This window comes from Acanthisitta chloris, unplaced genomic scaffold (genome assembly GCF_000695815.1).
Source record: "Acanthisitta chloris isolate BGI_N310 unplaced genomic scaffold, ASM69581v1 scaffold4342, whole genome shotgun sequence".
In the NCBI taxonomy this organism is placed as follows: domain Eukaryota; kingdom Metazoa; phylum Chordata; class Aves; order Passeriformes; family Acanthisittidae; genus Acanthisitta; species Acanthisitta chloris.
Window position 1 is genome coordinate 16,465 of NW_008659745.1, and position 26,097 is coordinate 42,561.

The 26,097-nt window shown below is 40.4% G+C and overlaps 1 protein-coding gene across 1 annotated transcript in view; it reads right to left on the minus strand.

Annotated features, from left to right (window-relative positions):
- The window catches only part of HECW1 (HECT, C2 and WW domain containing E3 ubiquitin protein ligase 1), a 62,437-nt gene that overhangs the window by 4,251 nt on the left and 32,089 nt on the right, over positions 1-26,097 (minus strand). The window contains exons 14-18 of the mRNA XM_009069501.1: positions 12,998-13,096; positions 11,526-11,655; positions 7,054-7,200; positions 5,575-5,689; positions 4,172-4,370 (exon numbers count right to left, since the gene is read on the minus strand). Of these exons, the coding sequence (XP_009067749.1) occupies positions 4,172-4,370; positions 5,575-5,689; positions 7,054-7,200; positions 11,526-11,655; positions 12,998-13,096 (690 nt within the window). The remainder of the gene's footprint in view (positions 1-4,171; positions 4,371-5,574; positions 5,690-7,053; positions 7,201-11,525; positions 11,656-12,997; positions 13,097-26,097) is intronic.

Consider the following 26,097-nt stretch of genomic DNA (forward strand, 5'->3'; position numbering starts at 1 on the left):
GATGGGAGATAAGCAGTGGTAAAAGACAGGAAAGCCCATGCACTCAGTCCACTGGGAAAGAAGGAAAAAATGAGAATAAAGCTCTTTGTAGTCACACAATCTTTTCTCAATTGCTATATGGGATTCTGTGATGATTAAACATTTGATCATCTAACAGAGCGGGACAGAATTCTCTTAGAAAAGATCATATATTTACTAGCACTGGTAATCTGTATCACATACAACACATTGCTGAATGAAAATATCTTCTCATGAAAGGGTAGTTGCAGCTCAGCTCTGCTGGGAAAAGTGACCTCATTGTGTCAAATGTGATTATTTGAATCACTGGGATTCATGCTGAGGTCCTTACTTAATTGATACTCAAACAGACATAACCTTGGAGCTGACAGGAGTTTTTGCCAGGTGAGGAGTGCAACCCAAATTTGGGGCAGTGGCATTTGTAGACACCAAACACTTTTGCTGACCGAGGATTTCAATGGAGGGAACTGTTGCCTCCTATGGCGACAGTAGAAAGCACTGTTAGTTCTTTGTACAGGTTTGTTTTGGGCCACGAGTTCCACTCCCACAATATCAGATGAAGCAATGTTATTCCAGCTAGATAAACAGTGGCTGTTCATTAATGTTTGGTGGGGAACAATCAGTTCTTGTGGAACTACTGCTAAAACTGGTTCCATGTTAAATACCTGCATGACCCAGGAAAGGTGAGGAGAGTCTTCCTGTTTCAGAAGAGGCTATAGCTGGAAGAATTCTCCAACCTTCTCTACTCAGACAGCCAGGAAGTAAAACATGTAACTCCTTTATTTTTGGGAAAAGCTTTGCATACTAGATAAGCAGAGTAAAACTCAACCTTGATGAACAAGCAATTGAACCTGTTATTTCATATGACAAGCTACACCAGTTTGGAAGAAACCATGCTGCAGATGCACACTGACAGATCTACAAATCTGGCCTTTTATTTGGAACCTGCTTTAGGGTCATTGTCTAGAGCAGCCTCTCTGAGCTGTACGGTCCTTCAACTTTCTAATGTGTGTGGCCTCATAAGTAAATATAGACAGGAATAATGTGTCCAGCACAAATGCATACTCCAGAAATAAAATACTGGTATAATCTTACTCTTTTTTGTCTTACATGAACATATTACACCATGATTGCCTTGTTCCATGGGTACTCAATGCACAATTCCATGCAGGGGAACTGCTACTGATGAACGAACCCACCAGTTTAGAATGTAGTTACTGGATTCTTAACCTTCCTGAAAAGGTCTTGCTTGTCTTCTGTGCTTTCAAACCCTAAGCATCACTTATTAGTGGTTATTCTTTGAAGAGTGTTGCATTTTAGAAATTTAGAACGTCTCTTTTCTGTGAGTGCCACGTCATTGTTGCAAGTGCAAAAGCATAGCTGGTTTAGGTATTATCTCAATTTTGCACACTATAAGCAAATGGCACTTGCATGCCCCATGGCCAAAGCATAAGGACAGGATGAATACTTCAGCCATCTGAAGCAGAATAAGGGAATAGAGGCAGAGTCCTGGACTCTCGCAATAGAGCTAAAAGTGCTCAATACTTTGTAAAGTCATTGAAAACCTAAAGGCCAGGCTAACACCATCTGTGTTAGTGACCAACACTCCAGTGACCAACCATCTACCTGGAGTTCAAGAAAGCCAAATGCATCAGCTTCCATAAAGCCTTTCAATGCATTGCATTTAAGGGGTCAGAGCCTAAAAACTAAGGCCAGTAATTAAGAGGTGTATAAACACATGAATGACTAAATCTGCTGATTTCTAGGACACGAGAGAGCTGGTGGTTTTGTTCCTAGGACTTTGAAAACATGGAGTAACACTCACTATGAAATTGTAGGAATTATTAGAGTGAGAAGGGAATTTGTTGAGGTTTGTTGCAAACAGGTAAAGCTAGTTACACTCATATCACAGAGACCAAAAGGCCTACATAAGACTTTTTTTTAGCCTCTAAGTCTACATAAGTACATAAATAAATGTAAATAAACATGAGCAAACTATAATCGGGCATTTAAAAATATTTTAAATAACATTTATTTAGTTGCTTGACTAAGGATTTAGGGAACCTCCAGGTTTAGTCTGTGTGTTTTATGTATTTCTTAACACTGTGTATGCTTGGCAGCACCCACAATTTTATAAAAATGCAGGCAATAATTCATGGTGATCAAGCTGTATTTATCCCCCATGAGCAAGTGTTGCTTCTTTTTTTCCCCTGGCTAAAATCAATGTGGAGCTCTAAGACTTCTAAAAGGTGCTACCAACTTTCAACTGGAAAAACGGCCTTGCTTTCAGGGAGAGCAACAAGTTCAGTGATCAGCAGACAAATATAAAATTTCTAATGCGACTATCTCAGGGCTAACTGACTCTAGGTTGTAAGTAATGTCTAGGTTCACAAAGAAAGTTAAGCAGAGCAGAAAGAGGCCAATTACCTTTTCATAACTTGATGGGTCAGCCCAGGGCATTTTCTGTGCACACACCAAGTTTCACCCTCCCCTCTCACCCCTTTCCATCCCAGAAGGAGTGCAAAGAGCACTCTGCAGAAATGTTGCACAAGTCTGAGACTGCCAGTTGTTGCCTGTCTACAGGCAGAAATGCCTCAGGAAGCTCTGAAATCTTTACACAGAACCAAACTGTACATGTTCTACAAAAGGAGGGTCTGGTCTATGCATAGCAAACTGTTACTTTCAGGCTTTTTCCACATTACTGGCTGAAGCTCAGAGGGCATGAGTCATCTCACTGACCTTACACGTTTTTGTCTGTTTTAACATCTCGGTGCCCACATCTAGCTTTCATGTAGGCTCTAGTTCTCCATTTAGTATGTGTAGAGCCTTTATAGTAGATGGACATAAATCAGAATGTACCATGTGTGACTCAGCTGTGACTCTGTTCAGGTGAGATGAACTGTTCCTCAAAAATACTCACTTCCCTTTTCCTGACTTTAAAGGGAGCCCACACAAGATGTCAACCTTGAATTCCTGCAGATATAGTGCCATGGTCCAGTTGCTGCATCTCCCCACTACATAAACATGACCTTGAGCAGGCTTGGACTAAAGGGTGACCAGATTTGGACTTTCCCTCTTCAGAGAACTCTGGAGGTTTGCTTAAGTCCATGTCTTATAGTATGCTTCTGGGTAAGCAACATGGACACCAAGTAACTAGAAAACTGAACCAAACCCTTTGCTAATTGATTGTCTGAATGCATTTGCAAGGTCTGCGGGAAGAGATTCTTTTATTTTTGCCATGAAAGTGACTGCAGGTGAAAGCAAATGATATGAGCAGGGAGAAAATATCCTTTGGAGGGCAAATGTTATGTACAAGGACTATGCAACAAAAGTATTTCAGAGGTGCTGAAATGCTCTGTAATCTCCATGGGGCAGAGCCTCAGGTAACTGTAAGGACATTCAAGAAAAGGTGACTCACTTCAGTGAGGAAGGATGAGTGCTGGTCACCCGTATAGTGCTGAAGCAGAACTCAAAGCTGAATGTATCACTGGCTGTGCCATGGCTCTCGTGAGTGGCCTTAAGCAAGTCAGACCTCTGTGTCCCTGTCCCTTTGCTCTTAAAAGGAAGATGACCTCTCCTTTGGGAAGCACTGCCAAGTCTCTTGATTCTGTATGACACTGGCTGACTGAATTAGATGTAACAAATTGAATATTATCACCACATGGTCTGAAGTCCTGTCACTAAGCTTCTTCGTTATGAAAAAGTGGAACCATCAGAGCAAACAAAGGGATTACACTCAGGTCTTTGGCCAAAACTCAGAGACAGATCCTGAATTGCATGTCTCTGTAAATTCACAAGTACTTTTACTAGTACTTTGGAAGTAAAGGGAATAGAAACAGTTGACAGTCTCCTGCTGGTCTAGATTTGTTCTAGAATACATACAAGAGAACTAGGTTTGCACCATGGAAATCTTTATCTTCACCATTTCCAAGGACTCCCAGTGGTTTAAAATGAGCCTGCAAATCAAAAAATCAGCAAAAGAAAACACTTTTCTCTGAATGTAATTACAGAACAAACTGATAATTGTTTCTTTGCTGTTTTTTTTAGGTGTCCTTACTGTATTCATTATCTTTCACTGGCAGAGAGATGCAACAAAGTACCAGGTCTATCTTTCTCACAGCACTTCTGGTACAAACTCCTAGCTGGGACATACCTTGGGAGGGAGGTTATTTTCCCCCATTTCTCTATACAGAAGCGCCGTAGTCCATTGCTCCCTCGGAGAGCGGCAAAGCCCTCGTATGGCACACTCGATGTTCCTGTGACAAACTGCAACAACCGGAGTCTCTGCTCGTTGTTAAATCTCTCCACTGCTGCCCAGAACCACCGTATTACTATGTGTCCATCATGGTAACCTAAACCAAGAAGTAAAAGAAATTAAAACCACCCCCTCTAACTGCAAAGTGCAACACTGAAATATGTTCCCACTAGCATGGGGCAGTAGATCTCCAACTGAAAACATCCTGACCTAATCATGTATATAGTTCTTCATGAGCAGTAGGTTCCAGCTTCCATTTGGTTCTGGCTGTGGATACTATAATACTACTAACTCATTTCAAATGCTGGAACTCAAATATACATTTGAGGTGCACTGGCCTTTCACAAATTCCTTGGCAAGAACTGGGGCTACCTGCAATGAGATATTAAAGACAAATTGCAACATGCCACACAGTGTGAGTCTTAATGACAACAATTTCTGGTTCCTAAATAAATTCTCTTTTGGATTGCAATAGTGTTCGACAGATGGAGAGGAGTTTGCTGCAGCAAGCACTTCCCTGGCAAACTTCCCACTTGAGGGACTATGTGCCTTGGTTTGTGTTAGTGAAAGCCAACATAAACCCAGGCTGAATCTGTTTCAACAGCTAAACAGAAAAAAAGTAGGAGGAGAATAACTTTGGGGACCAGCTGCGCTTGTGGTAAGCTGCATATTTCAAGGTAACACAAAGGCTGGGCAGTGAGCAGCAAAGACTGAAACCTTGTATTTTAGGGGAGGATATGTGAACCTGAGAGACTTTCCATTTGTGGTACACAAGTGGTGGATTTCACATTTATCCAGCATCCAAGACAGCCTGGATAAATCATACACGGTGTTTAAAGCAAAACCAGGCCAAACAGTAGAGGAGGGAAAAATATCCAACTTGACATAGTTGAGGCTGAGGGGATGGTTAAACAAGATCTGTGTGTTGTTGAAGTATAATTGAGAACTCTGAAATTCAGCTCTTGATTTCACCTCCAATGAGGTCAAGAGGACTTGTGAAACTACTTTCAACAAGGCCAGGAGTTCATTCAGAGATCCTTAACAGTCAAAACTCCTGCTAATGCTGTAGGAAGTGAATGGATAAAATCTGGATAGAAGTAGCAGAAGCAATTTCACTACTATTACAGCTGTTGATACAAACATGAAAACTTTCTTATTTTATTTCACTAGTTATTCTTCACAATAACTTCCTGAACAAAATAGGGTATTTCCTTTAGGAAAGACAGAGGAAGATGGACCAAGTCTTTCATGTTTTAGGCTGAAATAGTCAAGACATTAATAAAAATGAACAGGCAGTTTACCTCCACGATACTCTGTGTTGTTACGCCAGTCATTGAGATCTATTTCTGCAGTGCCAGCAATAACCAGCTCCAGTTCTCTGGCATCAAAAACAGAGACAAGCCTGGAGTCTACAACCTGGAACAAAACCCACTTGTAAGCACAGTTTCAGACTGGAAATAAAACAGATGCAAACTCTCGTAAACCTATGGCTCTGATGGCCAGCTCTTTATCCTGAAGAAGTCTGCAAGCTGACAGCCAACTTCCACCCCTCTGCTGATAAATCTGTGCTCTTCTTTAGGGAGTCTGTTGATGTTTTGAGCTGCAAACAACCCATGACACATGAGTTTTGACCAGAATAAAACAATATAAGTGACAGGACATAATCTGTGCAGAACATTATTCCTTGTTATATTTATTCTGACAAGTGATTTTGATAAACTAAGTTTGGATTTGTAATATGGACAATTTATTTTATATTTGTTTTGCATTGGAATTTGATTACTATTGTGTAGGAGTGCCCTCAGGCCTTCATCCATTGAAGATGCAGCTGAGGCTCACTTCCTTCATTGTATGAAACCAAAAGCTTTCATAGCCTGCAATATTCACAGGCAGAAAAAGTTGGCAAACTGTATACACAATTTTGTAAACTGCATGGAATCACTTAGCCAACTCCTTTCTACAGAAAAGGGCTGACCAAGTCTATTCAGCTACAAAGTCACCCTCACTGACTTCCAGTAAAAGTCTGTGCATGACTGCTTAGAGCCATTACTTTTACTATTATACTGTGTGTCCATTATCTGCTGTTTCATTTTCCAGGGTTTATTCCAGTTTATTTCCCTCTGTGAGACAACCCTCAACTTCTACTTATATTATAGAGTTGCCAGGGCAAGACACATGTTTGCATATGGTTAGTGAGGGGCAAGGATCAGTGGGTAGGTCAGCAAAGCCACAGTTTTTCATCCAGTCCTTGTAGCAGCTCTGCCAGAAGGATGTTCTCAGATCCAGGTCTTCAGCAAAGATAACAAAATCCAGGGACAACAATGGAGCAGCATCCATGAATACCAAGATAATAGCTCAGACAGCACCCAAGGATCAACTTTATTGGTAGGAATTCCTCAAGATACAGTGTGTACCTACTGGTGGGTACATATCAGCTTCTCACCAAAGTGTAGAACTCATCACAATCTTCTTTTGTATCACAACAGTGTGGAACAAAATGTGCAAATGCCTACTTTTCTTACTGTGTGAATGGAAAGCAGTATCCTTCTTAACTCTTGATCATAATGCTTTATCATATTCAGAATACACATTTCTTTCCTTTCTCCCTTAATGCTAAACATGCCATATCCAAGGTCTCTGTCTCTACAAATCCAGGAACACCAATTGCTTGTTGTTTGTGTCTGTTTAGCTATTTCCTAGTGTAAACACGGTTGAACCATGGGGGTAATCCCATTCAGATGAGGAATGGAAGACTGGGGGAGCGTTATTTTGTTACTTACTTCGTAGAAGCCACGGACCAGAGCCTCTGTTTGCTGAACCACTCCTCGTTCCACTCGCCACTTAACCATTCTCTCAATGTACTCTTTCTTGTTCTTTTCTGTCACTGCTGTATTTGCCCCTCCAGATTTCAACTCTCTCTCTGTCACCTACAGAACAGAGAGAAACAGTGGTGTAGCAATGCATGGATCACATTGTGTTTCAAATTTAAGACTACCTAAGCAATGTTACAGGAAACAACAGGATGGAGAGGCAATCACAGGATTGGAATAGGCAGATTGTTCCATCAACCAGAAGGGATATCTATTTGTCTCTTAGGCAGCAAGGGTTACCCTTCCCCAAGTGCTAGTAAAAGTGTTTATTCAGAAATGCCAATAGTCAAAGAAATTATCACAAACTGAATACTCCAAATACACTACTTAAACGAGACCTGTACAGCACCCTGCACAGATGACAAATAGCCACTCTGGTATTCAGAGTTTTGTATCACCCATCCAAACCTGAGATGTGTTTGTAATGTAAATAACTTTAAAAACCTCCCCAAAACTAACAACAAAAAAGCAACAAAGAGCTACAGCATTTCATTGCATTTTAATGGTTAATTTAGTTGGCTCAGGTTACTAAGGCTTGAGATTGAGAAGGGATAGAATCATAGAATCAACAAGGTTGGAAGACACCTTCAAGATCATCAAGTACAGCTGTCTAGCTAGCACTGCTACTGCAATTCCTAAACCCTATCACCCAGCATCAGTCCAGACGCCTCTTGGACACCTCCAGGGATGGTGATTCTACCACCTCCCTGGGCAACTTATTCCAATGATTGACCACACTAAAAGTGAAAAAATCTTTTCTAACATCCAATCTGAATCTCCCGTCTCAGCTTAAAGCCATTTCCTCTAGTCCACGCACTGCAGGCCTGGCAGAAGAGACCATTCCCCACCACACTACAATCTCCTTTCATGTAGTTGTAGAGAGCAATGAGGTCACCCCTGAGCCTCCACTTCTTGAGACTGAACAAACTCAACTCCCTCAGCTGTTCTTCATAAGACATATTTTCTAGACCCTTCATGAGCCTTGTTGCCCTTTGCTGGACTTGCTCCATCACCTCAGAGTCCATTTTAAAGAGGGGCCCAAAACTGAACACAGTACTCGAGGTGTGGCCTCACCAGTTCTGACTACAGAGGGACTTCCATTATTCTTGATGCAGGATACAATGCAGTTTAAGGAATCAGTCTAGATTCTACCCAGCAAGCATATACTCCTTCTCCCACGTGACAGAAAATAATATTTATCTTGCAATTATTTTAACACTTGATCTAGTGGATTTAAAAGGAAAAATGTTTTGTTCTCTTCAGTTTTCTGCTGCCACAATACCTAGCACAGACAGTACATAAGCTACATGAAAACATATTCATTATTATTTATATTATTATATATTAATTAGTCCAATAGGCAGCACACAGCATATACAGTATTTAGGTTACTTTTCTTGAGAGACCTGTTGTAACATTGTGAATTATGAAAACAATGAATGAGTCATCTAATCTGTAGGTTTGTTGAGAAACAGCAAGAACCAGTAAGGTTGGATGGAATGAGTTAGGAGTTCTTAGCTGGTTCAGGTTAAATCCCCAAACATAAATCACTGCATCACCATTATACAAGCAATGCTGCACTGCCCAGAGGGTAAGACTCTGGTCCAGCAGCCATGCTGTATTCATCAAGGTTGTGTGGCATTAAGTTACATCTGCCAAACTAAAGACTAAATGTTGTGTAGCTTTTAAGCACAACTGCCAACTCCAGAAATTCTAAGACTCTTGCAAGATTTCCCACAAACATCTAGACAAGATGGTGATTTCTTCAAATTCTCATTATCCATATTAATTCAAATACAAGTGGTTATCTATATATCAGCAATTGATAACAATGTGTCCCTGTTTTTTCTTTCCTGTTCATAGAGGTATTAAGCACAGATGTGAGCTACAATTCGGAATCAGGTTTCAGAGTAGCAAGGAGACATTTCAACCAATGTAGCTCATTCCTTTTACCTGGCTGGAGCAAATGCCAGGGCTCAGACAGGCTGTATCCACATATAGAGCTCAGTGACAGGCCTGGAACAACACTTTCCATTGGGTAAAAGCATGAGAAAGTACTCTGGGTCATAAGCAACTGACACCTCTCTCTGTCACATAAGTGAAATTATCAAATTGGCATTCAGTCCCCACCAGTAAAAATGTGTAATGCTCAATTTGACCTCGTATCTTTGCTATTACAGTAGCGCTCCAGGTTCCAGTATGCAGGAAGGCTAGAACTCATCAGCAGTCAATTCTAATTAAGAAGGTACCAAGAAGGATGATTTGAACTGAAAGGTTTAAAAGCTTAATACACATCAGAGATGACACAAGAAATAAAAGATGAAAGGAGCAGTGACTAGTCCATAATAAAGTCATGGGGAAGCAGAACAACAGGGCTGTAACCCATCTACCATACAGCTTCTCAAAGAGTCACTATTTCTTGTTTCTCTTACCTACCCCTTGATATTCAGCTTCAGAAATATTAGCTGAGTTCCCACTGTGATCTACACTTGCACATGTATCCAGCAAAGTAATGCTCAGGTGGCATTTAAGTGGTCAGATACTCTTGGCATGCAAGAATTTCCAACTGGGATCCATCTGTGAGCATAAAATGTGACTGATCTTTTTTCATTATGTTGCTGTCAGCACTTAGAAAATTTCAGAAGGGGGAAAAAAACCTCACTTTCACTTAGGACTCTTGGATTCTGACAGTTGCAATTTACAGTGAGAACCATTTTTTCCCCCCAATCATTAGTTCTACCAAAGCTAGTGTCTAGTACACATGAAATAAAGTACTAGACAACACTTGCACCAGCATTGAAATCTGGCTTTTGGTGTTCTTTTGCTTTCATACCACAGTATCTACAACAGATTGTGATTTTTCTTTCTATTCTCTTTGGAGCCATCTCTTATATTCTACAACAGACTCCTATGTAATTGTCTAGGTCTTTTCTTTGGTAAGAGTATAATAAGTAATGTTATACTTGTGCCAAATGTTACCTTCAGGTGCATCAGGGCAACTCAGGCTGAGATTCTTATTCAACATTGTAGTCTTCCAATGTAAATACGAACTTGTCTCATCTGCCTTTGTGAATATGTCTGCATTTTTCTGTCTGTCTTTGAGTATTAGCCTTATATAGCAATACCTTCCAGGGAAACCACTGTACTGTCAATTCAAAGTCATGCAAGCTCTCAGTGCTAAGTCCATGAAAACACTGCATTTGAGTCTGTGGAAAACCAGTGTTACTGTTCCTACAGAGGCTTCCTACTTCAATTCTTCTGCCCCATCCTTTTCACTTCATCTACACTTAACTCTGCTCATCCTTCCTCACCTTGTACTATATGCAGACTAAATTCAGTTTTGAATATACCTCCTGAAGCCTTGCTTGCTTTCTGTTACTTGCAAGCTTATAGCTAAGCAGCCCTTTAACTCGCAGGGCCAGAATTCCTCCTCTCAGAAACTAGTCTAACTCTCCCTCAGCTTGCAGAACTACCCTAGCTTTGTGCAAACTCCTCCTGGCAACTTTATTTTCAAGTGCTGAGCCATTCTCTATGTGTTCCACTTGATCTCTCTGCTCCCTTTGACACTGTGTGTCTGCTACTTACACAAGTTAACTCCCTCCCTTGAGCTTCTGCAGTGCTTGGTGAGCTTAGTTCTTCAGTCTCTCTAGTTTTCAGTATCTCCAGAGAGATCCTTAATCTTGGTCTGAATATTGCTTTGGGTCCCTTCAAGGTCTTCCAGAGACAGTTATAATCTAGCACAGGTTGCAACAGCAAAGAGCACCAGGGCTTCAGTGCAAGCCAAATGATTCCACAGGAGACACTTATTCTGGTTGCCAGACTGAATTTAAGCCAGTGTTGCACCCTATGTAAGGCTGTAGTCACCTAGATCATCCAGATTACAGAGAATTGTCGAGCTGAGCTTAGAAACCATAATAAATGGATGTACATACCAAGGTGTTAAGTAGGTGCAAGGCAAGTAAGAGATACCGAATCTAACATAGAGATATCAGACAAAGTAATGGTGAACCATTAGGTTCTGAACCACCTGTCAGATGTTTTTTCTTCCCTCCTAACCCCTATCCTTTCAGTCACATCAGCTTTAGGTTACATTGATTGCATTCACCAAATGCCACATCTGTGTGAACTACACCCTGGAGAGGAGAGCTGTACTCCAGAGAATTCCTCATGATCTTAAGTGCGTGGCTCATTAGGCCTGTAGGGGGGCTGGTATTTTATATTATACACCCTAAGAATAAACATCTGCCTCGGAACAGGTGGCTTGAAAGAAGAAAATATTATTGAAAGGGTAAAGGATCTGTTCTGACAGAAAGATGTTCATCATGCTCAGCTTTGTCAGCTTCAAATTTGCTTTTTCAGATGTTTTGCATAGCTGTGCTCACCTGTCCAAACACCTCCTCATTCACCGTGAAGGTTAGATCCAGGATATCTGTGATGTTGTTATCCTTCATCCACTGCAAGCTCTGATGGAACTCTTCATCCAGGTACTCCAAGTCACTTAAATCACACGGCCTGATCGTGAGACAAGAAAAAACATATGACCCCATGACTACTGGCAGCGTGACTTAGTACTAAGTGTGTGAACAAATTTATGCTGAAGATCCAACATAAATTTGATGTTCATTTGGTTTTGTTAACATCAAAGCCTGTTACGCAGACCCTCTTGAAGCAGTTCTGCAACTGTCTGCTTTGCACAGCTGGGCTCAAGGCCAAATCTGTTGGCTGCCTGCACTGTTTGCTGTCAGAAGACACCCCTGGGGCTTGATTTTATGTGAATCTTCAGGATGCCCTGCACTTCAGAGCACATGCTTACCTGCAGCCTCACCATGCTGTGCCTGGCTGCTTCCACATACCTATCATCCTCAAGGTGAGCACACAGGACTGACAGAACACAGATAAGGCAGACTAAATTTCTGCTAATAAGGAGTTGTTCATATTTGCTGAAAGAGCAGGTGGGTGTTATGAGCAGCCTGGTTTCAAACTCCCTAAAGGGGCAATAAAGATGTAGGGAGCACTCCAGGTTTCAGGCTTTTTTCAGACCAGCTCAAATACAAGCAATATAAGTGTTTGGACCACAGCAATGTTCATTGTTAAAAAAAAAAACACAATGAAAAAACAACATGATAAAGAACTCAAAGGACTGTTAAGACAAGTATCTTTGCTGATTTGGAATCATATTGATTGCTAAACTATTTCAGCTAAGCTTTATTCTGCTCTTCGTCATTTAATTGCAGTATTGACTTAATACTTACGGCTTTTCTTATTGCTGCAATTTATGTACCCTGTCTTATTTCAGTCTGTTAACTAAAGAGGAACTGATTGTCAATCAAAGCTAACCTTATAAACTTGGAATAGAAAATACTAGTAGCTTCTGCTTACTAATATAAAAGACAGTAGAAAGCCAAAAAGAAACATTCACTGTTTATGTCTACATTAGCAAACTAACCCAAGTTGTGTTCTAGAATGACAACCTACTCCACCAGTGAGGCATGATAAATGGCATGTTTTTTCTTAATATGACCTCCCTCCTTTTCTTGTTTCATTTCATCAAAGATGCTTCTCAGTCTTAGTTGAATTTTCATAACTTTTTATCAGTAGCAAACTCTGGAATTATAGGTCAGTACTTTCAAATGTGTTCCTAAATGTTATAGTTATTTGTATTTTGTCAACATGGCAAATTCTTGGAGAAAATAAACAAAAATTGAAGTGTGTTTATTTTCTATCACAGACCCACCAACCAAGAGCAGAAAGAACCAGAAGGCCAGGGTGCTCCAAGCAATGCCCCAAGGGTCAGTGTCTCTGTAGGACTCACTGTGGGGTCACTGTTTCTGCAGGGTTGTGTGCTCATACTTACAGCCTTAGTAGTGCTTTGTAGAATGGCCTTGTGAAGAAAGCATCGAGAAGGTACTGATGAATGAGAGCAAGGCCAAGAATACGACCGCTGAACCTGAACCTGTGACACAAAAATGCAAAGTAAACGAAATGCAATTCAAGACTTTCATCGTAGAAATTTGCACACGTAGTAACTGGGTTGTTTATATTTTGCTTCTGAAATAGTTTTTCACATTTATTAATTGATTAATTTTTTTTCCGAGCAGATACTTAATGCCTCCCCTCCTATATCTGATCAATAATGGATCTCTTCTTGAACCATCTCCTATAGTACCCATACCTGCTGCTGGCATCTTATGTACACTCCTGTGCCAAATCAATAAACACTCACCTTCTGTGGTCTTTAGTTGAATGTTCTGATACAGAGTGACTCCAACAAACACAATATTTAGCCAGTGAAATACTGTAATACTCCCCTCCAGCAGAAAACATACTATCTCAAAAGAGCTGCAAAGGCTCTTTGGAGAATCAGTATATTCAGTTTCTGACTGGCTATAACCCTGTCTGAAGTGAGGTCTTAAAGCACTTTGAAAAGGTAGCAAGTTGACTTTATAGGGGAAAACTGAAGTTCAAATATAAGTTAATTGTTGTGACAATGACAGTAAAATCAGTATTTAAAGGTTAGGCACTCTGTCTCCAGACCACTTTTTAATACTGATGCTCAGCTGTCTTCAGTATTTACATACTCCTGTGTTTGCTTCTGTTTTCTAGGAACAACAACCCCTAGTCCTGCTACAAGTACACTCAAATAGTGCCCTGCCTATTACAGCCTGTGACTTTACAGGTTACATTTACAGGTTACTTTACAGGTTACATTTTACAGCTGTTACATTTTTCTTCCTATGATTTCTTGTAGGATTTATTAGATATTTTCCCATCAAATCTGGTTTTAAATCAATAACCTCAGACAAAAAGTACAGAACTGGTGTGAGTCCAAGTGAGTTTGACTTTTGCAAAAACAACCCCCACCACTCATTCAAAACTTCCTTATTTGTAAAAAAGGAAAAAAAACCCCAGCATCCCAAATGTGAGTATTCCAAGCCTGAGCTGACTCACATCATAGTAAAGTTTTATTGCACAAAAGATGAGAAACAGATCAAAAAGCCAAGAAACCATTCCTTCCACTACACTAAGCACTGCAAAGACCTCTACTGCATATGAATGAAACATGAGTCTCATTGTAATAAAAGTGGCACAGAATATCTGTTCAGTCAACTTTATGCTCATGGGACAGAACAACAAGTGCTTAGTATGTCAAATGGGGCACAAAATAGCATGCTGTGAGCACAATTAGCATTTACACCACCACAGGAGCTGCCTCCAGGTCCCCTGCATCCAAGAAAGGTGCTTATGATATGCAGCTGACCAGCAACAGAAGAGTGATTATGTTACCCCCACTTACAGCTGTTTCCACAGCAGCAACAAAAGGCAGCTCTTGGGTCTAGTTAGGACCTGCTTCACTTCACTTGTGCTCCCGTGCAACGTTTCCAGCAAAAAGCAAGAAAAAGAGGGGGAGCTGACACAATGAAAGCACAGTGGAAGCCAGACAGCTCAAGTCCCAGAAATGCTGAGCCTGTAATCCATCAGTTTTATAGCACCTTCAGGTTCCATAATCAAGTCTGTTTGTCCTAAATAATGCATGTCGACTTTTTTGGTTCACCCCCATCCACCTTTAAATGTCTTTAAAGTGAACACTGAATGAAAATACTATGAGCACTGGGGGTGTTCCTCACTCCACAGCTGCTCAACTGTTCAGGATGGGCCATTTGGAATAAAGTAAAGCTGAAAGTAAACTGCCAAGAAAGATTTGGGAATGCTGCTTCTTCTAAGAAAGAGCTCGAATGGGTGAACATGGTTGGGTTTTCTCCTTGTTGCCCGTATCCCTTCTGTTGCCTGTATCCCTTCTGCATGGCTTTGAGGGCATTCATACAAAGCTGACAGGAAAGGATAGAGTGCCTAGATTAAGGTGTTTACAACCATGAACACGTTACGGTAGCCGTTAACGGCAAATTTAATTTGAATCAGTGCTCTGTGGCAGAACTGCATCCAACCATTCGAAAGCCATGGCCATTGTTTCCGTGCGAAAGGACCAAGCCTGATGGGTCAGCCTAAGCAAACATGAGCAGAACAACTCTGCATTGTGTGGCCAGACTGATGAAGAACTGGCCTGGCACTTGCAGTCCTCAGGGACACACCAGAGCTTGCTCAAACTGAGGGCCTGACTATTGCAGTACCACATTGCATTACCCTTGCAATGGTGCTCTGTAGGAAAACAAGTCCAGTACTAACTGATCTGGATAAGGGAGATGAAATAATTAACAAGACATTACTACTCCTAGTGCCTATCAATACAATGGATAAAAAAAGCTATGTTGCAGATTGCATTTCTTGGCAGCTCCGTATCACCTGAGCAGACACAGCACTTCATGGCCAAAGTGTGTGAGCTCTCCAGCCCACAGACCCTTCCTCCCCTGTACAAAGCTTTGGCATCTCTGCAGAGACCTGCTATACTTGGCTCTGCAGAGTGGTGTAAGAGAAGGCCCTCTGGTCCCTTGTCCATTCTGGATAGGGCCTGGTACCAGAGGCAACACCTCTGTGGCCCATCAGTGCACTGAGAAACATGGACCATTGTAAGACAATGGATACCTATCAAAAAAGAGGCATTTGCTGCCATTCTCAGAGAACAACTACACAGTCTATCTGCTTGTGTATCCACACAGTCCATTAAGCTGCCACTACAATCAAGCAAGCATAACAATCCCATGCAAAATATAAAAAATTACAAAAATCCCCAAGAAGAAACAAATTGCTCTCCTTACAAAAGCCAGTTAAAACCAGACTTTTGTGTTTATTTCTTCCTGAAGCATTTAGAGCACAGGTGAGATTTAGAGGTGGATGAGACAGTCCCTTCGGAACAAAGTAAGTTTTCTTGACAGAATACACAGGACAAAGGTCAATCCTGGCTGGAGGGCACATACCTTCCTTAAACCTGACTTACATTTATCTTCTCAAGGAAGTGCAAAATGCTTGTTTGATTTCTTTCTAGCAGAAAAGCTAGTTTGGGAGAGATGGGGAATGCAAGGTCTTGCTCTGGCCTTTTCTTTCAACATATTTCCCTTTTGGAGACAGTGATTGAGTCTGAGTAATGTGCTCAGGCAGAGAGGGGAAATGCAGGAGCGAGTTAATGAACAGGAAATGGTGGAACGAGAGACAGAATTAATGAGCAGTAGAGCTGCTCTGGTTTGACTGCCTATTGACACTGTTCATCCACTCAAAAAGGACATTGTATGCACCTGCTTTCTGGCTTTTAACAACGTTACTCTTTAACACATTTGCAGAAGTTTCCACACTACCCAGTAACTCCTTTTCCTTCTGGAGGCTTCAGGTGCCCCTGAAACAGTCTGTTCTCACAACAGCCTGTTGCAAAATAACAGGCTCATTCCCCTCAGTGGGACCCTCTGCATACTTACTGCATATCTGTGTACTCAGGGAGACACAAATCTGTATGCTGTAGCAGCTGCTCCAATGGCAGCTGAGTCACACAAAATTCAATTTACTCTGGTCCTTATCATACAGGAGCAGACCAAGGCAGGACCCAAATGACCCTTTGTTACAGGGCTCTCTCTTGACTGGTTGAATGAATGCAGCTCTACTTTATATGACAGTTTTTCCTTGGATTCAGATGGAGAATGATATGCCTCAATAAAATTGTAATCTGTGTGTACAGAGGAAGAATGGTTTTTATTATTCTGTTGGGGACGCTTTGGGAATCATGCCTTGTGCGCTAAATTGGCTATGGTATGAAAAACTAAATAGAATACACAGAAATAGATAGGACAATAAATAAATAATAATAAAAAACCAGAATAGAAACTAAATAGAATAACACGGTATGAAAAACTAAATAAATCCTAAATAGAGGAAGCACCTGATGGGATTAAAAAGTTGGAAAAACTTGCAAACCTTATGTCACTCAAACCTATCAGTTGGGTTTAAGTGTGCCCTTCTTGAAGCAGTAGCTTGTGAAAAAAAGTATGCAAAGAAGGGCTCAAGAGAGATAAATATAACATGGTTCACATCAAATTTGAAAATGTCACTCCTTTCACAAGACTACTGAAAACTTGTTTTCATCTGTCAGGCAAAATGACACATTCTGTTGCACCAGTTTCCAATTTTTTGACTGTTTAATCGTGCAGATGAACTTTTGGCCACCTGAAAGACAAGCTGAACAAATGAGGCTGCACTGCAGTACAGGGTTTCTGTCCTTGGCAGCTCTTCTGAGAGTAAATGATATTTGTGGTGGATGCAGCTGGAGAGCCTTTCACAGTAGAAAAGATTGGACCTAATCTCAATCATTATTGGATATCAGAGAATCTAACAAGAGGAAAATATTTAGAAAGGCCTAGTCATGGGAAAGACTTTACTCTGAATATGCATCTTATTAGACAGCAGAGAATTCAGTCATGAAGCACAAATTTGTAGGAAACCAGGCAACACGGATTCAAGAGGTTGTGCTACAGCTTGTCTCAAAGGACAGTTAAAACTGCCATTGTTATGAAGACACTCATGAGCAACCTGAAGGCCAGAAACTGCTGATTAAAGCAACTAAAAATCCATTGTTATTGCCTAAAATTTTGTTATTGAAATCTTGTGATATGGAGGTGGGACATGACATACAGAGGAAAATGTACTGATTCTACGATTTCTGAATTTTGGTGCTTTCTCTAGCACTAGCACTTTATAAACAAAGAACTTTTTCTTTTAATGCAAGGAAGTTCTAAAAATGTGTATTTTGTAAAAAGCTGACCAGATGGTTACATCACCTCTGGCTGGACTCATATACTATGAATTTTAAGCACAACTCACAGTGTGTCAGGCACATGCACCAGAGGTCTGTGTCTATATGTTTATAGTACCTATACTTATATTTGCTCAGTGCAGGACATGACCAACAAGTTCTGTATGAGCTACATCTAGAGAGAAACAATCTAGCAGGAGATCAGATCATCTTTACAAAACCTTGGCAGCGGATCAAATCCACACCTCTATCAGCCTTCATTAACAAATGTCTTTTTTTAATTTGGTGTGCATCTTTAACCCCTACTCACACAAGTGACAGAACATTTGAGTGGACTAATATGATGACGTGGAGCATTCTGTTGCCAGGAAGGTTAGCCATGCAGACTGGAACAGCTAACACTGTTCTGTTTATCTGACATGCATCTGCAAACTTTACAGGCTGCCTCTGCCACTGTGTCATTTGGCATTGTGGCAAATTTGTTCGCTGTATCTGCAGGCTCAGAGGTGGATGCTGTGGCATTCCAGCATGATGCCTCTTCAAGTCTGATGAGCTCATGTGTCATTAATATGAAAGGAATGGCTCTTACAAAGGCTGGGAGACAAGTTCATGAAGTCTCAGAACATAAAAGAGAAAAGGTAAAATAATTCCTAAATTAGTCATGAAGGAGAATTCTAATATAAGGAGTAACAAGATTACTGTTGGTTCATTTTCTTTTCTTATATCCATCTCTAATATGAAGAATTCTCAGAAAAAAATACAAGATACAATGATGTTGTCACCTATGCATGGCATCTTCCAGTGTTGCACTGAGAACTGATCCTACCTTTTCTGATATTTAACCACACTGGTGTCTCACATGCGAACTTACTCTAGATCCCCACACACTTCTTATGAATGAATGGTAATGACGTTTTCTCTTTTTCTCTCCTTTGAGTTATGTTCTAAATACTGAAATGGATCTTATCTTATATATGGTCAAAATTCCTTCCAGGTTTTCAGACAATTACTGAGTTTTTAAGGGGAATCACTATACTTCCTCGCTGAGAAACCATAGAAAATTCTGTCAGGTAAGCTTCATTTTCAGTCCATTTGTCAACTAAAATTTAAAAGGAACATCTAGGACTGCTGACATGGAACAACTGTGTGCGCAGGATTTCCAGCCTGGAAACTGATGAAGGTTAAATACCTACAGCCTACAGGGATTGATCCCTACAGCCCCTGCAAATGTTACTGGGATTTAATAGAGGATACATTCTACTCGGAGCCAAGGCATTTCATTCAGGCACCAAAAGATGAAGGAGCATATTCCATGAGTCCTTCTTTGATAATCCCCTGCTTACTATTCCTATAAAACTTAGGAGTTTAAATTCTATTTTAAAGGAAATTTGTTACACTCATTTAAGAAAGCACTAGCCTTTCTTAAGTAGCCCTGATTGTAAAATGTATGGAAAGTGGAATAGCCCAGCAGGTCTGTTTTCACAATGTCATAAAATACAAAAAGAGTGTTCAGAGATGTGAGAAACACATATGTATCACCCAAGAACTGAAATTAAAAAGAAAAAAAGGATGAAAACTGATTTTCAGAAAGAAAGGCAACTTGGTACAAATAAACTTCCTTTAGGCTTCAAATTCTGAACAGGTAATTTTCTTCAGGTGAAAATAAGCCTTCTGTTGCCAGCCTTCCTTTAGATATTTTTACTTTGGCTGGGCACCTGAGTTCTGTATGATGAATGTGTTTATGTGAGTCAACCTCTCAGTTTATTACTAATTTGTGCATAAATTTTCTGCTGAAAAAGGCCAGTACAATACTGACACTCTTGCTTGCCCTAATTTTATTTTCTGAAGCTATCTGCAAATGGAACACATTTCTGTTTCTCAGTACTAAGGAGTAAGCACACAAAAAAAGCCATTGCCTACTTGTGATGGAAATGTGAACTATCCATGTCCTTCTAAATCTCTGGATTTAGATACTCATGCATCCTAAATTAGCAACTAAACCTCAAATCATTCCTAAAGCTTATTTTACAAGCAACTGTAAAACAAAGAGATAATGCAAACCTTACTGCTTCTTTATTTAACCTAATGAGATCCTTTAAGTTTTTTCTTGTCTCTAACCTAGCTAAGCTGCATGTTCCCTAAAAGATTTTTTCATTGTCCTTATATCCTGGCTATACCCACTACAAAAGAACTGTCAGGAAAGGTTAAAAGACTAAGTGTGTCACAGAGAAGAAAAGCATGATTTTATGGTGAAAGCTGCAGGGTATTCTGCTTTATCCAGAAATATGAGGGGCAAAGACAATGTTAATAAGGAAAATTCACAGCATCCTCTTGGGTTTCTCTTCAACACAATCTGTCAAATGGTTACTCTCCTCCACACAGTGACTCCAGTTAAATGCTCACACAGAAAAAAAGGCTACAGCTGCATTTTCACAGCACTGCAGCCAAGTTAGGAAGTCCCATACCAAGGTAGCTGCACTGGCTCCTTGCACATCAGCTGAACTGTGCCAGAAGTTATTACTTCAGATACAGAACTGAGTTAATCTACTTCTGAGACTTCCCCTGTGTGGAGTCATTGCAGGCACACCAGCCTTGGTGTCATGGGGTGTCTCAGCACCAGAGACTTCCTGCATAGGAAATGGAGAATAGATTTACAGTTCTGCCTTGAAACAAGTAAGGAGATTAAAAAATGAACACGGTCTGTCTCTGTAACAAGCAATGTGTGCTATGTGTCATTTTAGCAGTAACAAAGAAGTTCCATGAATGCAGGATTTTGAAGGAGGGGAGGAGGAGCATGGCCAAGTGCTGAAGTGACCATCTCTGCTTCCAGAGCTATCACCCTCATGTGCCACAACATACAATCATCCTCCTCTGGGAGAACCCCTGGCAAAACATGCCAGAACAAGCATGACATCCTTCATCAGAAACCAGGCTGCTTGCAGGCTTTAGCTTCTCTTGCTGGCCTGTGAGACTTGGCAAACACTCCAATTCTGCCCAGTAACTACGGAGGAGATACAGACTGAGGAATGCACTACTGCCTAGAAGACTACAAACCTCTAATTTTGTGATTCTTAGATCCTAGACTGTATTTTTGACTGGCAGATCACAAAGCAGCTTTCAGAGGAGATCAGTGCCAATAATTCATTTGAAAAATGAGAAAACTAAAGTACAAAAGTAAAATTACTTATCTGAAATTATCCAGAAAACAAGTGCTAGAGACAGCAATGGAATCACAGTCCTCTGAGTCCCTGCTCCATTTTAGCAGTTTAGTCTATTTCACAATTTTTACTTTCTCATGTTCAATAAAATTGTAAGTAATTTTGTCAGTTAGCTCCAGTTCACAACCAGCTCCCTACGGACCAGTTCAGACTGATGTGTATGGGTTGTTTTTTATGGCCAGCAAAAGACCATTTTCATCAAAAGACTTTGATTTCTCAGTCAAATATTTTGGAAAAGTTGTTGGTGGGCACTTTGCAAACCTATGAATTGGTGAAGTTTTGTATGATTTGTATGATGTATTGAATGATTTATGTTTGCTTTTCATAGCTCTGCCACCTGTTGAAACAAACTAGTCAAGCTACAGGGCAAAATCCATAGATTTAGTCATGTGGGCCATAAAAGCACAAGCAGAATGACTGCACATTTTCCTTCAATGGCTAACTATGAACACTGAAACCACAATAACTGATTTATTCTCAGTCAAAGGAGGCATGTCCTTTCCAGCCTGTCTGGGGTATTTAAGTATGAGAGAGACTGCTCATCATAGAGACACTGGTAAGCACTCAGGAATGTTGCTGAAGCATGATGCAGACATCCTTGAGCTAACTGTAAACAGGTCACCTCCAGTGCAGAGCCATGTGGATGCACCAGCCCTGGTCCAGCAGCTGTGCACTTGGGTTGACAGTGTGCTGCAATCCAGCTAATGATCCCTGTCTCTTTTGAGTAAACTCAGAAATCTGTGTGCTAATATTCAGACATTCTATTAATTGCTTGACAGTCTTATTTTAGCTCTTGTTTTGCAAATCATTGAATACCTCCAACTTTTATTAACATGACTGCAAACTGACCACTCTGACCCTCTCCTGGGAGCATGCAGAATAGCAGGCCTGGACTTTTTAATTGCTGTTCTGTATTCCAAGGAAACTTTTGAGTTTTCCTTTACAAATCTTTCCAATACAATTAAATAATTTCAGTTTCTAGTGTGCCATTTTCCAGAATGCAAGTCATAAGTCACAGTGTAAAAAGCTCCCTTCAATCAGCCACAAGATACTGAATGTACTGTTCTGCACTCTTGTTATGAAATGAATTTTTTCTCATAAAGGGTAGACAGGTCAGGATTTTTCTCATCTTCCATAATTTTATTGAGATTTTGAAAATATTCGTCTCAAGCTGGGACAAAGTAACAAGATTTCCATTGCCTTTCTCCCTTTAAAAACATTCAGATCAGATCAATTTAAATCTTTAATATACCCCTTATCTGGAATTTCACGTCACACTAAGGTAACATTCTCAAATGAAAAATAATTTTCAATGGGCAAATGAAACTTCTAACTTTCAAAAGATTCCAGGGAGAAGCCTACACAAAGAGCAATGCCTTTTCTACTCAAAAATACCCAAAATGAATTTGGGCTATTTACTGAAAACCATTTTGCTCTGCAAGCTGTTTTTCTTTCGATGTATGCATTGTGTTACTAATAAAAAAGGTCAGCTTGGGAATTTCTGCACCTGTTCTAGTTGACTTTTCTTTACCTTACCAAAGTCTGAAGAAAATGTTGTGAGAAATAAGGAGGGGCAATGATGACTGAGCAATGCTTCACAGTGACAGCTCAGCTTTGCCATTCCAGTGTGGCTGGAACAAGAGATATGTGGACATTCATCACTCCCTGGGAGTTTTTTGCCACTACAAATACACACACACAACCACTGCCCATCCTGATGCTCCCCTTCAGGTCCACATGCTCAGGGACATGTGCATTTCACCCTTTTCTCCTCTGCCACATGCAAGGTGGAGATACCACAGAGATTTCCATGTGAAGCCTCCCATCTCTGGGCAAATTTAATCTTGCAAAAGACTAAATGGCCCTAAGCAAGGGAGAATGTTGTTTTTTTCCTCCTTCAGTTTGGTTTGCCTTTAATCTTCCAATTCCTCCTGACCCTTAATAAATAATTAACCAGCTGTTGAGGCAGGCTCTATGTGTTATAGTCATACATCAAACTTAATAGGAAATCGAAGTTTACTTAAGTCCAGAAAACACTGAGAGAGATCACAGTACAGCAGTAAGAAAGCATTTCAGTAACATACCCTTCTCACATAGTGAAAAGGTCTTATAAAATTATTTCAGCTGCACATTTATTTTAACATCATTCTTGTCCAGAAGATTTACAGTAGTGCTTGAAAATTTCCCATGCAAACATAATTTATTTAAAATAAGATATTGCTAGTAATTAAAATTTGTAGTGTAACGTAACGTTAAATGCTTTGATTTTCTATGGTGCCTTTCATCTGAGAATTTCAAAGCAGTTCAGAGCACTAGTGTACATCAAATGGATTTCAAGTTGATTACATAATAGGAAATCTTTTCAGATGGAAACTGAGGCAAAGAGGTAATAATATAATTTCAAAAACAAATGGGTGCAGCTGGATGCCCCATTCTGGGCTGCTATATCTGATCTGATTTTTAAGAAGATGGTTTTTCAGTGTTTAGCATAAAGAGACCCTTTCAAGATGGCTACAAAATTGGTCTTCTAAATTTATTCCTTCCCCTAATGCAGACCCAAACAACTGGCCCTTTTGAGCCCAAAACCAAACTCAGTGTTTCTGTCTTCCTGAAAAAAACCCAGTCATTGAGCCATATGTAGGTTGCCTGTCACAATGGCTGAAAAACTAGAGAGATAAATGAGTAATTCAGACCACATATTCCCCACAGTTACTTTCAGTCAGTAGAGAGGAGTAGTGGTTGTTTGCAGACCTCCTGCTTAGATGCTATGACTACATTTCTCCATTGTTTCTATAAAGAGCCATGGAATGTGCCTAAATCCATCCTATGAGCTGGTCAGCATCTGAGTACAACCATTAGGTCACAAGGCAATTTTTCACTTACTTTAAAAACACTTTAATTGAAATAAGTCATTCTCTGTGTAGCAGGATTAATGGAGCTTTGTTTCCTATAGATCGGTCTCTGATGGCCCTACATCACCACATTGCAATAGCTTTAGTTCCTCCTACACATCTCTGCTAGCACTTTCCACACTTTGGACTATCTCCAGTTCCTCCCTTCTGCCTCCCCTGAGCTTTCACAGCTCTCCCTCATATCCTCAAACTACCAAGCAAGATGATATTGGTTCACAGCCTGTGCCTGTGATGGTCCTGTCAGCTCACTCATGCTGACTGACTGGTTGAGAGGTCAGACAGATCCCTCTTGATCTCACCAACCTGTCTCACTGAGGCATTCTTCTGCATATCTCTCCTTTACCCAGACACAAGTTTCACAAAGCTTTTAGGAAATTAGTATCTTCAAGATGTTTACCTTCCTGTCAAACAGGTCTCAAACTGATTAGGAATCTGTCTGATGGATAGGGTGGGCAATTGCACTAGGCACAGCTCCTAAGAAAATTGGGTTAAGAAACCAAATCAAGCTCTCTAAGGAGAAAGGACAGCTGAGGTTGCAACATTCTTGGTTCTTCTTGGGTTTATTGTAACAAAAAATGTGAAAAGCAACACCCTGCATTCTTTGAAGTGCTAGAGAGAGATAGTGATGGCTATGTGGTCTCTCATTTACATGAAATAAATAAAAGGGCTGGTCAGAGTTTGGCTGGGGCTATACCCACACAGCACTGTGCAGGCAAAGGGAGCTGCCCTACCCATGTGCCAAGCTTGCCAGAGCACGTAAAAGCAATAGACATAGTGCCAAGACTGAAGTAATCAGCCCTGATGGGAGGCAGCATATATTTTCTCAGCTCAGTGTTGCAGTAACCATGTCAGCAGTCTTGGAGTGCAAGGAAAACAAGTACATGTCTGCATGGAGAGTGGGCACACCAGGTTTCCATCTGCCTGCAGAATATGTAGAAAGACATGCAAGGCTTCTGTCTATCTGTTCAGCAGCACAGACTAAAATATGAGGAAGGGTATTGGAAGGCAGAAAGAAAGGTTAACTATGGGAAATGAAGGAAGAAACTCCGGTTCCAAAACAGTTCTAAATGAGCATGAAGTTAATGGAGTTCATCAGGATACTGCAGCCAGGGATCTACAGCTTCTGGGGGACTTAGGACACTACGTCTGACTATGTCATCATCTTTGTGGTCTTCAGTAGGGTTCTGCACAAAAACATTATATTCACAGGTCTTCAACTTTCTAATAGGGTTCTGCTAAATACGTCTATTCATTTTCATATAAAGAAAATAAAAAAAACACAACAGGACTTTTCTGAGATGGATACAGAATGCTAAGTATGATTAGCAATCTGTAAATACCTATAAAATAAGTGTAACACTGGGGTACTGCTCTCTGGCTGCATAAAAGTCACAGCAAGGTCCACAAATGCCTAATTGTTACAAAATCCCATGCTGTCACTGATTCACTATGAAAACATAGAAAAAGATGTTTCAAATTAAGATCCCTCGGATCTCCACATGAATGTCTGTGAATGATTTTTTTCTGTCTAGGCCATTTGGCCTTTTATGCAAAGACTGTTTTTTCACATTTCTGGCTATGGTTCTATGTTTACAAACATGCAATGGTCCAAAAATTCAAAAGCAGATAATGTGATATGGATTGCTGGAGCAAGTCAGATAACAGAACAGGCAAGTGATCTGGTGACAAAAAGCCAGGTGTGGATGACTGTGACATGAGTACAGTGCTGTCTCTTGAAGAAAGGGGCACTACATTATCTTACTGGATTACTCCTCAGGACAGGAGTGCTGTGAAGAAAAACTGACCCACTCAGAAGATGTGCAAAAGAGGAACTGGATTTCCACCTGACAGCAGAGTCTGAACACAATGTTCCGTGAACTAAAAAGACAACAGTACTTTTGTTGTCACTGTCAGATGAAGTACTCACAGCAGGGAGGGAAAGTTCACGATAAAACACTGAGAATTGCTTTATGCTAAGAACTAGAACTTCATATGTTGTTTGATGATGACAGCCAAATCAAAACATCTGAAATTGGCAGCCACACGAATAATGAAACAGCACAGAGATAGTATTTGTTGAAATCTTTGTTGAAATTTTTGTTGAAAATTTGGTGAAATCAACAAAGAAACAAAC